The sequence below is a fragment of the Typopeltis vanoorti genome, chromosome 15 (assembly GCF_054136105.1).
Source record: "Typopeltis vanoorti isolate ZY-2024b chromosome 15, IOZ_Tvanoo_1.0, whole genome shotgun sequence".
Taxonomy (NCBI): domain Eukaryota; kingdom Metazoa; phylum Arthropoda; class Arachnida; order Uropygi; family Thelyphonidae; genus Typopeltis; species Typopeltis vanoorti.
In genome coordinates, this window is record NC_143563.1 from 13507882 (window position 1) to 13521647 (window position 13766).

The 13766-nt window shown below is 36.5% G+C and overlaps 1 protein-coding gene across 1 annotated transcript in view; it reads right to left on the reverse strand.

Annotated features, from left to right (window-relative positions):
- LOC150098397 (protein ROP-like) overlaps nt 1-13766 on the reverse strand; it is a 312656-nt gene that overhangs the window by 180768 nt on the left and 118122 nt on the right. The window contains exon 4 of the mRNA XM_090405016.1: nt 12252-12330. Coding sequence (XP_090261142.1) covers nt 12252-12330 — 79 coding nt within the window. The remainder of the gene's footprint in view (nt 1-12251; nt 12331-13766) is intronic.

Genomic DNA, 13766 nt, shown 5'->3' on the forward strand with positions numbered 1-13766 from the left:
CGAGAGATGAAAGTGCTAGACATAACAGGAAATACATGTGAAAATGTAAAAGAGAGCAAAAGATAGTATTCAGAGAGAGCATAAAAGTGGCATGATTGAGAGCAAGAGAGTAAAAGTGATAAAAAGGTTAGTAGTATAACAGATCTGAAGAATGAAGGGTTGGCCATAATGAGGGAGACAGTGCAGTAAAGCAGAGTGCTTGAGCAAAAGCAAAGGCAGAACTGTCTGGTGAGTGGTTCAGCTGAGAACAAGGAAGAAAGTTCATCTTCTTCTTCTCTTCTGTCTAAGAAGGGTTGAGTCTTCTCTTGAGCAGAATCTTCCAGTCTTTTCTATTCCTTGCTGTTTGAAAAAGTTTCTTATATATTCTGCATCCCGAGGTTCCTTATTAATTTCAGCCAGGTAATTCTTGGGTCTTCCAGGTCTTCTTTTTTCAGTTGGAAAAGTATTGATTAGGACGTCTGCGTCCATGCATACAGTGTGGCCAAACCATCTCTGTTGTTGTTTTCTAATTTTTTCTATTATTGTCTTTTTATACAATAAATTCTTGTCTCTGTGCTGTTTATTTTCTTTTCTATCCAACTTGTTCTATTTATTTTTCTTAAGCATTTCATTTCAAATGCCAGCAGTTATTTTTTCCTCTCTTTTCTTAACTGTCCATGCTTAACTGTCCAGATTTCTGTAATTTTCCCATGGTGGTCCATCCTATCGCTATTCTGTGTTTAATTGTTTTGAGTTCATCTATTGTTTCTGTTAGTTATGATCCAAGACATATGAAGTTGTCTACTTGTTCCATTTGTTCTCCATTTAGGGATGGCTGAGATGGCAGTTCTGTTCCTACCTATTTTCATCACTTTTGTCTTTTGTATATTTATTGTCATGTCATGTTTTACAGGTTTCACTTAGCTTGTTTATCAATCTTTGTAGTTCATTTAGGGTTCTTGCAATAAGGATGAGATCATCTGCATATTTCATATTATTTATGTTTAAACCAGTGACATTGATTCCAGGCTCATTGTCTATTGCCTTCTTTACAACTTTGTCTAGATATATGTTGAATAGGCATGGGGATAATGGGCATCCTTGCATTACTCCTTTTTGGATCTCAGTGGGTTCTGTTGTGAGTGTGTCCTTTTTAATTATTCATTTGTCTTAGAGTAATATTTTATCAGAATCTGTATTATATATTTAATAAATGTAGTTTAATCCTTTACCCAAGTGTAGGCAAACAAAGTTTGGGCCTGAAGTAGTTCAGGACTGAGGCAACTCGTAGTAAAGGTGGACCAAGCTCTCAACACTCCTTGTCTCAGTATCTCCCATAATGCAAAGCACATCTCCTTGCAGACATGTATAAAGCTATGCATTAAGGGAAGGGTCACTACCCAGATCGGTTTCGACCTTTATTGAGGTCTCATCAGTGGGAGGCAGACCCAGAAGTGTTGATACTAAGGCAGAAGCAATGGAGAGGTCATATTTACTTATACGAGTTGCCAAAAGGAGTACTACTTCATTAATTTACTCTGGATATAGAGAAAGATGTTGGAAGTTTATTTTCCACTTGGTTAGACTATAATAAATTTAGTTTACTCCTTTACCCAAGTGTAGGCAAACAAATGCGCCATAGGTCCACTGATGAGTCCTCAATAAAGGTCGAAACCGGTCTGGGTAGTGGCCCTTCCCTAATGCGCAGCTTTATACATGTCTGCAAGGAGATGTGCTTTGCATTATGGGAGATAACGAGACAAGGAGTGATAAGAACTTGGTCAACCTTTACTACGAGTTGCCTCAGTCCTGAACTACCTCAGGTGCAAACTTTGTTTGCCTACACTTGGTTAAAAGATTAAACTAAATTTATTATAGTCTAACCAAGTGGAAAATAAGCTCCAACAATGTATTATATATTTATCTATTGCTTTTTCTTTCTAGAAAAGAAAGATTTCTCTGTTGATGTTATCGAAAGCTTGTTTAAAGTCCACAAAACAACAATATAGTTCTTTATGGTCTTCCCAGCTGAGCCCTGCTAGGTGGTGCAATGTGAAAATCTGGTCTATTGTTGAATAGTTTCTTCGGAAACCAACTTGTTCTATGCCTATCAGTTCTTCATAGGTGTTTTTTAATCTATTTTGTATAATTCTTACAAATATTTTATAGGTGTGGGAGAGTAAATTGATTGGTTTGTAATTTCTGCAGTCTCTTTTGTCTCCTTTCTTGTACATTGGGATGATCTTTCCAGTTCTCCAGTCATCTGGGATCTCTCCTGTTTGTAGTATTTTATTGAATAGGGTTGTTAAATATTCTATTGATGTGCTGCCTCCATATGACCACAGTTCAGTAGGGATAGTATCAAGTTCTGTGTATGTGGTTAAGCTCAGTAGTGGGGGCGGTTCCACTGGAACAAAGATTGTGGGCTCTTTTGGTAAGAGTTTTAATGATGCCATATTGTTGCAAGGGGTGGTGGTGGTGGTGGGAGAGTTTGTGAATGTATCTGCCTGTGTGTGTGGGTTTTCTGTATACAGTGAAGGCAAGTGTATCATTAGGCAGGCGTGTAACTAAGGTGTCTAGGAAGGGTAAACAATTGTTCTTTTCCTTTTCCATAGTAAACTGGATTCTTGGATGTAGGCTATTGAGATGACTGAGGAAGGAGTCTAATGTGTCTGGGCCATGAGGCCAAGAAGCTGTGGTGGAGCATGGAAGAAAACCACCATGCTCCACCACAGCAAATTCAAGAAAGAGAGACTTTTCTTAGAAGCAGCAGCAGCAGCTCTCAGAAACCAACCAAATCTTAATAAATACGGTTGCATTAAGCTTCCAAAGATTTGGGAAACACTCATCACCAGAGGTCCCACCTTACATTCCAGGCCACCTACTACCGCCCTTAGAGGGCGCTCCACCTAGATAGGACTTTAGTGTCACCCACGTGGTTGGGCTTAGTATTGTAAGTTTTTGTGTGCATGTTACATTAATTGTTTTTTGTAATCCCCGTAGATGTCCTAGTGACTAGGACGAAATATAGGCAGTATTAAATTCTATTTTAATTCTTTTTGAGTGTTGTAAAAAAAAAATCCATTAAACCTCCAACATAATGTCCTCACAGCACTTAAGCCTCTACACAAGAATTTGTACAATCAAAATCCTACCGGCTACTCTATTGTTATGTCGCTATCTCTCTATATTATATCTTATTCTACCTCTATAATAACTCTCCTTCTAATCTATTGTCGTGCTCCTAAAATACTAATTGAGATTTATTTCCTCTTCAGATATTGGCAAAATTTATATTTCGTTGCACCAGCCAATATCCTATAACAGAAGAGACTCTTGTTCAGGGAAATAATTCAAAATTTAAAAGGATACACACAATAATTTATCTCACGTTAGCGCTGTGCAGATTCAGTTAGCAGTCGTAGACCGAATCTCACTTAAACAATTATATCTAAGTTCCTTCCCGTCAAAAAGGTTCAATTTCATAAGTGGTGGTTTGAATTCGTAATGAGGCATAACTCAGGTATAAGGTACAAAGCATGTTTATTGGAAAAACATAAAACATTTTACAGTTATGTAAGCTTAAATACTCAATGGATCAAAATTCACTCTAAGTTAAGGGTTATACTAAGTCACAATGAATCAGAGCAAGTTAAATCCTTCAATTATGAAAGGACAAGATTAGGTTTAAGCAAAATACTACTACTATATAATTCCTTTCACAAGTTACTCACAGAATACTTATTGAACACTTTCATTAATACTCTATCAATGATTACCTTAATTCTAAATTTCATTTAAGCAAGTCTAGCCATTCACAAATCACTGCCTATTTAACAACTCTTCTTTGTTCCACAAGGGCTTAATTAATTCAGTCAAATTCTCACTACTAGTGTCCTTTAGTTACAACACACACAAATTTCTTGTTCTTCTAAACAAATTTTTAACATAGAATGAAAACTCTTACATTACCGGATCCTTTCAGATTTCATGCCACCATCTCATGTAGGTCTAGATTACCGTACTGCATATTCTTCGGCTGTCTTTGCGCCTGGCGATGTACTACGCTTTTTCTTCTAACCGTTTCTGACTGCTGCGTGCTGTCTACAGCTCCGCAGGAAACTTTCTCCAATGGGACATTCTGCTAAGGCTCAATTCCACATGGGCCGTCATATCGCGATCAGCTCTGCTTGAAAATCTTCAATCATTCTCAAGAAAAGAACCTGCCGTCCGTCATTCCTGTAGTCAACCCACCGCTCTCTCAAGAATCCTCCAACAAACTCCAGCTAAAACTCGAATCCAGCACTCGAAGATCAAAAGGTCAAAAGGCCTCGTAAAACGGCGAGCATCGTCCTTTATTCGCCCCATTCAGGTGCCCTCTATTCAATGCGGTTTTCACCCACGAACCCCATCGTTCATGCCCCTTGGGTGATCCTACACTCTCGCTAACCTGTCCGGTTACATTATTCTAGGTAGGCGCCCTGACATCATATTTCCGCGTAGGTATAGCCTCCATCGCTACGCTTGACTCGTACCGATTATACGCGATTATTCCGGATTACTATTATAAACTTTTCTCGGAATTTCGCAAAGTACTAGACAGCTTACTTGGGAATTACAAATAACCTAGCAATAACTCTCACTATATCGCACACATGGACTATACATTATTACAAGACATAAAACAACACTTATAATTATTAGCCGATGTTCAGATATCTCCTTAATAAGTAGTAGTTTGTCATGTTAAATCCTGAATAAAGAATTTACTTGTAAAGCTCTGCATTCAGGATCTAACAGTGCACAACAGCAAGTGATGATAGAAGAATTGAAAGACTGTGCCTACGTGACAGAAGAAAATCATCTGGGTGTATACAAGATGAAATGGCGCAATACCATGTGAAGTTGAGTGCAAGGACTGTTCGGGGCAGACTGCAGGAATTTGGTCTAAATGCTAGAATTCCACGAAAAAAGCCATTTTTGTCTCTCAAGCAAAGGTTGAAAAGATTAAACTGGGCTAAAACCCATGTTAACTGGACAGAAGAACAATGGGACAGTGTTTCACGGTAGTGAAACACTACGTGGTATGATCTGGGGTTGTATAACATCAAAAGGTGTGGGCAGAATTTGCATGATTAATGGGAATATAAATGCCCAAAAATACATAAATGAAATACTCGAGCCCAAACTGAAACCTTCTGCATGTAATCTTTTCCAAGACAATGAAGCATTTATATTTCAACAGCATTCAGCTCCATGTCATGTTGCTGCTGTGTGCAAAAAGTGGTTTCAAGATAATCATATTCCACTGCTGGAATGGCCTGGGAATAGCCCAGACTTTAACCCAATTGAAAATCTATAGAGCCAACTAAAGAAACTTGTTAGTCAGAAGCAACCCACCAATAAAACCCAATTAGTAGAAGCAATAATTTAATCTTGGTTTCACATTATAACAGCTGCAGAACTAAAAAACTTGGTTCACTCCATGGGAAGGCATTGTAAGGCCGTAATTAACGCTAAAGGTTGCCTAACTAAGTATTAACTCACATTGTGAGAATTTTTGTATAGCTTATTTTTTCTGTGTATTTTTTGTATATCTTATTTCACTTTTCTTCTTTATAACTGCTGTTATAATAAAAAATCCTTCTTAAAAGTTATTGCATTACATTCTTGATTAAATTATCTTTCCATTGATATATAATTTTATAGTATTACGCCAAAAAAAAAAGGGTGTTATGAGCCATCAAACCTCAAAAATACACTTTTTCCAAAAAGTTTCCACAATTTTGGGCCACTAGTGTACTTCCACATACAATATTTTCATTGAGCAACACTTTCTCTAGCACACTCACTCCAAAGCCATTTAAATGCAACCCATCACACCTGTATAATTTCATTCTTCCTTCAAACACATGCCATACATCCACAAACTCCACTCCCTTCTCTTCACACAGCTCCGCCACCATACCATTCATGAATTTGGCTCTCCATCACAACTCATCATCATACCTGGGTAACACACAGACAATCTTTCCTACTACACTGTTATCTTTCACTCTTCTCAACAGTTTCCTGATATTTGTCCTCACTTCCTCCTTATGTCCAGTTAGATCATTCGTCCCTACAATCACAACTAACTATATCGCTTGTTTCTTCCTCGTGTCCAATGCCTTAATTATTGTACTCATTCTCCCACCAGGATAGCAGACCTTATAGACTCTGTCAGTAACTAGCCCCCTAATTATAGTCTCTATATACTGCTATCCTGGAATCACTCATCACTTCTTTTACTATTTGTTCTTTCATTCTGTTTTCTTGCATACTTTCATTAATTTCCACTAGACACCTAACATCACTCAACATATTCTTCATTTCATTTTTCATTTCCGATATCTGTTTCATTAAATCTTGCATTCCGACAATTTCGCTCTCTATCTCGTTACCTCTCGTTCGGCTGCACTTTACTTCCTTTTCTTCATTCGTACTTTCTTTCACCTCCTTATCACTAATTTTCACTTGTACATCTTTGCATTCTTTCATTCCTTCAATTTCTCCAACTTTCGTTTCATTTCCATTTTTCGCAACTTTTTCCGTAACTTTCACTTCTACATCCTTGCATTCTTTCACTCTCTCGGTTTCTCCTGTTTTTCATTTCATTTCAGTTTTACATTCCTGCATTCCTTCACTCCGTCAGCCTCTCTATCTTTCGTTTCATTTCCATTTCTTTCAAGTACACTATCGATCTTTTCAGACAGTTTTGCATTCTGTGTATCGTAATCCAACAATATATCGCACTTATGACAAATCCATACTTTCTCTCATTTTTCACTCATTCTCTCCCTCTCCACAAAGACATCTTCTACATTCCACCATGCATACATGTCACACTCAGGACATCGAATCAGTTTTGAAAAGTCTATGTTGCCAATGCTATTTGACTTCTTATCAAAAGCTTCTTAATGTTAATACATTATTTACTGATCTTTTCCATTGTTCGTTTATGATGATATAGTCTATACAGTTCTTTATATTACCATCTGAGGATGTCCATCTTTTTTATTATTAGGGTGTTGATAGAACAATGTTTGCAATCATTAGATCATTTGCTTTACAGAAGTGGAGTAATCATTCTCCTCTGTTGTTAAGCTCTCCATATCCAAATTTCCCCATCACATCTTTTTTGTCTGCTGTGAACTGTCCTATTTTAGTGTTAAAATCTCTGATCGCTATCATGAGTTCTCTATTTTTGGAATATTCTATTTCCTGTTGTAGTTCATAGAAATTTTCTATTTCTTCCTCTGAATGGTTACTGTCTGGTGCATATATCTGGATTATTTTAATTGTTTGACCTTTTTCTTTTGCTTGAAGTTTGGCTGTGATTATTCTAGGAGACACTGGTTTTATTTCAATTACTGAGTGTGTAAGTTTCTTCTCAATTAATAATGCAACTCCACTGTGTATGTTATCTTTTCTTCCTGAAAAGTATAGTCTTCCTTCTGGTAAATCCATGAATCCATCTCCGCACCAATGTGTCTCTGATAAACCTAAAATACTCCATTTCAGTGTTTTTAAATTTTCCTGGACTAATTGCAATTTTCCAGGTCGGTATAATGATCTTGTGTTGAGGGTGGCTACGTGTTTCACGTCCTTGGCTGACCACATTGCTGATTTCTCACCTACTCTATGTGGTCTTCGAGTAGGCGCATCGGCTGTCCAGTACGCAGTAGCACTATCTAGGTTTGTAGACCTTTTCCGGCTCATGGAAGTTACTGGCATAATAATGTAGCCAGCTTGCAATACCTCTGCTACATCCTTTGGTCCATGGCTCTTTATTCAGAGCAACCCATTTGGGTTTCCCCCATCTACCACTCAAGGGACGTGCCTGGTAGGAGTGTGGTATCCCCCCTAAGGAAAGTTTATAGCAGAATAATTTTAATGAATGCTGATGGTAGAAAGGTAACTTAATCAGATGAAATAGTTGAATTACTAAGTGTATACTCCTGTAAAGTGTTCACTTAGTAATTCAACTATTTCATCCAATTGCGCCTCTGTAGCGCAATTGGAAGAACAATGGTACATTGCGCCCTTCGATTGGAATAGGCCTAAGTTCGATTTTCGTCGCAACGGGAGGAATCTTTATCTGGACGATTTCAATCGAAGGCGAGTTAGCCAATCTCATATGGAGGTAGCAGGGTTTTTTCTCCCAGAAACTCAGGTTTTTCATCCCACATACAAACAAATCGACCCTTCAGAACACACACAATTTACAGACAAAAAATACTAGTTGTGGTAGTGGTGGAGGTGGGCGGTAGGTGGCGTTGATGGAGATGATTTGTAGTAGAGGTTCTGTGTAGTGATTGAGACAGTTGTAGGTGTCCTCCTGCGATGGGTCTTCGGACTCCTTGGAGGTGTCATGAATAATAATAATAATAATATAATCCAGGAGGAGATATTGTAATAACAAGAGAGGCAAGGAAATAGAGGTAAATGAACTAGAGGTGCATAGAATATTACAGAGCCTTGATGTGAATAAAGATATGGAATTAGATGGTATATACCAGCACGAATTTTACAAGAAGGTGCTAGGGAATTGGCAGTGTCTTTGACCCACATTGTTTAATTTAAGTCTCAGCTATGGGTTGATCCCAAGAAGATAGAAGGAGGGGTAAAATAGTTCCATTTCATAAAGGAGGCTACAAGACTGACATAGCAAATTTTCAAGTGATTACCAACAGGATGTGGATGAAAGACTAGCCCTAACTAGGTGAAGTGCCCTCTATGGGCACCTGTCAGCAGCCTAGAATGTAAACTGGAATTATGAAGTATTAGTGTTTCCCATATTTTGGCAAGTTTTGTGCAACCATCGATTCTAACCATTCATCCATGTGTTTCATTTAACTTAATTTTGTGCTGTGTGTGTGTGTGTGTGTGTGTGTGTGTGTGTGTGTGTGTGTGTGTGTGTGTGTGTGTGTGTGTTACAACTCTCATTGTACTCTATGGAAGGATTAAATGCTATTTTTAATCCTTTCCTAGTGCTGTTTCATCCATTAAACTTCTAAAATGAGAAGATAGGAGTAAAATAGATTAAGCATGAAATCTAGAAGAAGGTACTGTGAAGGGAACACAAGAATGAATGTTGTAATGATCAATTACATGAAGAGTGCAAAGAATAGGCAAGGAAAGTGACTCAGTTGGTAAAGACAGAAAAAGTGCAGTATGAGAAGAAATTAGCCAATCAAGCTAAGAAAACTCCTAGTGAGCTCAATGTGTGTCAAGTATGAAGGGGAAAAATGACTATTGGAGGATAATGATGCTGGCAGATTGGTAACCATTCAGAGAATATATTTGAAGTATTCGATGATCATTTTATCAGTGTATTTCATCCTCTTGAAGGCAACATCATGAGAAGTTGGAGTGTAGATGGTATGATGGAGGATTAACTGATAGTGAAGGCATGAAGTATATCAGATAATAAGTAAACATGATATTAATAAGGCAATAGGACAACAATACATTCACATCTTGAGGATATGCTCTATGGATTTAATGCCACATTTTTTTCACACCTGTTTAACATGAGTCTTGTAGTCCCAAAGGAATGGTAGGTAGGAAAAGTTGTTCCACTTAACAAAAGAGTGAATAGGACTAAGGATAATATGCCAATCTGTGTGTTTGGGGTCATTGTTAAGGTGTTAGAGAAGTTAGTGAGGACTAGAATTCAGAAATGGATCAATGATAGCAATATTCTTTATGATGGTCAGTATGAGATTGTTATAGGGAGATCATTTTTAGCAATCTGCTTACATATTATAACAAGATAACAAATTCACTCGATAATGGAGATGCATATACAGGGATGTACTTGAATTTTTTAAAGGCCTTTGATAGAGTGCCAGGTGACAAGCTAAATTGAAACAGATGGCAGATAACAGACCAGTGAAGTGGATAACTGATTGGCTGTCAGATAGGTATCAGCAGGTGGATAAAGAAGTCTTATCCCATAAGAGGAAGGTCACTAGTGAAGTACTACAGGAATCTGTTTTGGGACCATTATTGTTTAGCTTGTACTATGTTTATTGTAGGTTTATGACATTAGCACTAGCTTATCTGTAGATGTGCAGCTGTTTGCTGAAGTTGCAAAGTTGGGAAGAACTATTAGAAGTAGAGCACATGTTGTGGTCTTGCAGGAGGATCTCAACAGACTATAGACTGTGAGTGGGCAAATGAGTGGAGCTATCAGTTTAATGTTACAAAGTACAAGGTCATGAAATGTTGTAGGCATGGTTGGGATGAAGAGTATACAATTAGTGGTGAAATTTTGAAAGAGGTGGAAAAGATGAGAGATCTAGGAGTGATGGTGGACAGAGACTTGAAGTTTAGAAGTCACGTTGCTAAAATTATCAGAACATCACAATGGATTATGGCAACAATGAGGAGGATATTGGCATGCAGAAGCAAAGAGGTTATGGTTCATTTGTATAAGGCTTTGTTCAGGTCACATATGGATTACTGTGCACAGATTTGGTTACCTAGTTTTCATGGGGATAAGGATGTATTGGAAAGGGTTCAGAGAATGTTTACTAAGAGTCAATGTTAGGTTTGAAAAAAAAAAAAAAAAAAAGTTTTAACACTTTTTCTTTATATCAACAAGCCATTTTTTTTCTTGTCTTCTCTTCATGTGGATCTATGCATATGTCAAAAAATGGTGCTAGTGATGACTACTCTCTTCTGAAAAGAATCCATTAAGTCCTTGCCATTATTATTAGCTTGCCCTCCTCTTCTATATGAGGATTCATTTCCTACTCTGCTGTCTTTAGATCTCCAACAAGGAGAAGCTTTTCTGTTTTCTTTATGTCAGATGCTCTCTGCTTTTCTTTTATCCAATTCCCCATTTGAAATTTTCCCACACAGCTCTACTTTTGAAATTGATTGCTAATTAAGAAGTTTATCTCCATGTCTGGCATTGAATTTTATGACTGCTCCTTCCTTTCCTTCATCACTACTGCCAGATATATCACATCCTATATTTATTATTTTAGCAAGATCTTGCCTGTTTTAGTCATCATCTTAATAACACCAATTATGTCCACATACTGCTTCTCTAGTTCTTCTGCCAGTTTTGACTTTTTTTTCCTCCTTTTTTGTTGATACTCATATGCTGAAGATGACTCTTCAATTCTGACAGAGTTTGTTCCAGTAGCTGACTTTTCAATACATGTTTTATTTAAATCACCCTATATAATTATTATTATCATCATCACACCAAATTCCATGAAGTCAGCATACTCATTGCAGTAGGTTCACCCAACCAAGAACATATTTATCATATTGAACCTTAAAATCCACAGTACTCTCTGCATTTGCAATGCATTCTGCTAATGTGTTCCATTCACCCACAGTTCTCCAAGTAAAATAAATTTACACACATCTTTCTGCACTACACCATACCCTTATTGACCTGAAATGCAAACAAAATACAAAGTAATTCACCATTCAAAATAAAATAGTTGTGTTCCAAAGACTACTGATTACATTTTTATATTCACGTTAACGTTTCCTGATAAGGCTGTTAATTATTTTATTGTAGGTCACATTTATTTTGAATTGTTCAGTACTTTCTCTATACTCCTATTCTTCCTAAAATTGAATGAAACAATGAAATGAAATAATAAAATTTAACGAAAACAAAATTAAATAAATGAAAGAACAAAAAGAATCCTTTCCAATTCAACTAAATGACTGCTTTCAAACCAGGACTGACTGACTGGTGAGAATACTTGAGATCTGCTTTATTTTTAACCAAATTTCATTTCAATTATTAACCTCTTGCCCCACACATGGCACTGGTGTATTGTAGGGTTTGTGATGTTCTGTGTGCAAGTTTAATACATTAAAAAAAAAAGTTTTGATTTATGCCTCAATTATTTCAGAATGAAGATTATGCTGAATTATTTGGTTGCATGATAATTTATTTTTCATTGTTTTAGAAACTTGATAGAGAATAATCAAGTGCAATCCACTCACAGCAATCTTGCCAACAAACATCACCGATTACTCTTAAGAGTAATAAGTAGAGTCCAAATTCGACAGTGATTGATGTCCATGTTGAGGACGTCTGGATAAACTTTTTTTTTTGAAAAATAGCTATTTTACTTAACCCTGATATTAATACTGTCTCAAAAAGCGGCATGATATTAATAACTATAGGCCTTTCACATGGATTGTATATAACTAAATATATCAAGATATTTAACTAGGCTTTCATAACTTACTTTCTGTGAAAAACAAGTGTGCACAACGATACATTTGGCGAGTGGGTGTCTGGAAGTCTAGCATGAGCTGCCTGATGGACTGGAATAGAAGTTTAAATTATGATAACTGGGAAAATAAGAATCATGTAATCATATGAAATAATAAAACATTATAAATAAAAAAAAACTGGAGTACAAAAATTTTTTTAAAAAATTATTTTGAAGAGAGATAATTTTTGAACTAATGCCAAAATGCATACTTTTTTAATTAATATTTGAATAATATTCTCAATTAATATAATGATCATTTCTAACCCATATTCCCAAAAATCCTATTTACTTCTAAATGAAATTAAAAACTTATCATTTTTAATTTCATTAAGACCTTTCCATTCCAAACACTAACATGCTTTATGGCTGAAGCAGATGTTCACAATAACAAACCACAAGGGACCATAGAAAAAGTGTTAGGATCGCTTCTGGTTGAAAGGCATATACGGTGGCTATTCATAATCATTATTTTTCAGGAAATTAGAATATATATTAAGCATTAATTAGAATAACTTTATGATGATCATGTTATTTTCAACCATCTGAACATAAGAAAAATTGACAAACTGGTTTTATATTGGCTGAAGGAATTTAATTGATACTAAGTAAGAAACACCAACACATTTCACCAGCTTAGCTGTTTGGCTTCTTCAGGGAATAAAAGAGATACAAAACAACCTAAACACTTAAATTGTTCATGAAGGAATGAACCGAATATAATTATATTTTTTATAAATACAGAAGAACGCATACATCAAATGCATGGAGCGTGTATGATGCCAACTGTTGTTATGCAGGAACGTTCTGTAATTAGCAGCAAAATTTAACTCACCAACTTAATGATCTTATGAGGGTCTTCCAAATATCAGCTAGAATTAATCCTTGGTTTCTATTGAGGTTGTGTTTAGAATGGATGACAGTTATGGCTTCTTTTATGTATTGGGAGTGGAAATCTTCCTCTAAATATGGCATGGAGCTTTTGTCCCATTCGATGGTATGGTTTGTCCTCGACAAACCAACCAACACAGATCGATACTTGCACTTCACATTTTCGCACCACATTTCTCAAAAACTAAGCATTGTACATATGCTAAAAAATAGGGCCTCTCGCATCACTAGAAGATAAAGATCTCAAAGATGAACTATCCCACATATCAAAAACCCTGATAGACAATGGTTATCCAAAAAAATTGATCCATAATATACTTTTCTGCAACACCCCACCACAACAATCTGAGGAAATACATTATAAATCCACCATCACCATTCCTTATGCTGGAACAGTTTCTAAAAAGATTGCTACACTCCTCAAGCCACATGAAATATGAGCGACTTTTAAACCTATAAAAACTATATGCCATTTTTTAAGATCTCCGAAAGACAGTCATGCCTTCTTCAAATATGCCGGTGTCTATAACATCCCCTGTTCATGTGGATTAAATTACATTGGTCAGACCTAAAGAAGCTTGGAAATTGGAAAAAAAA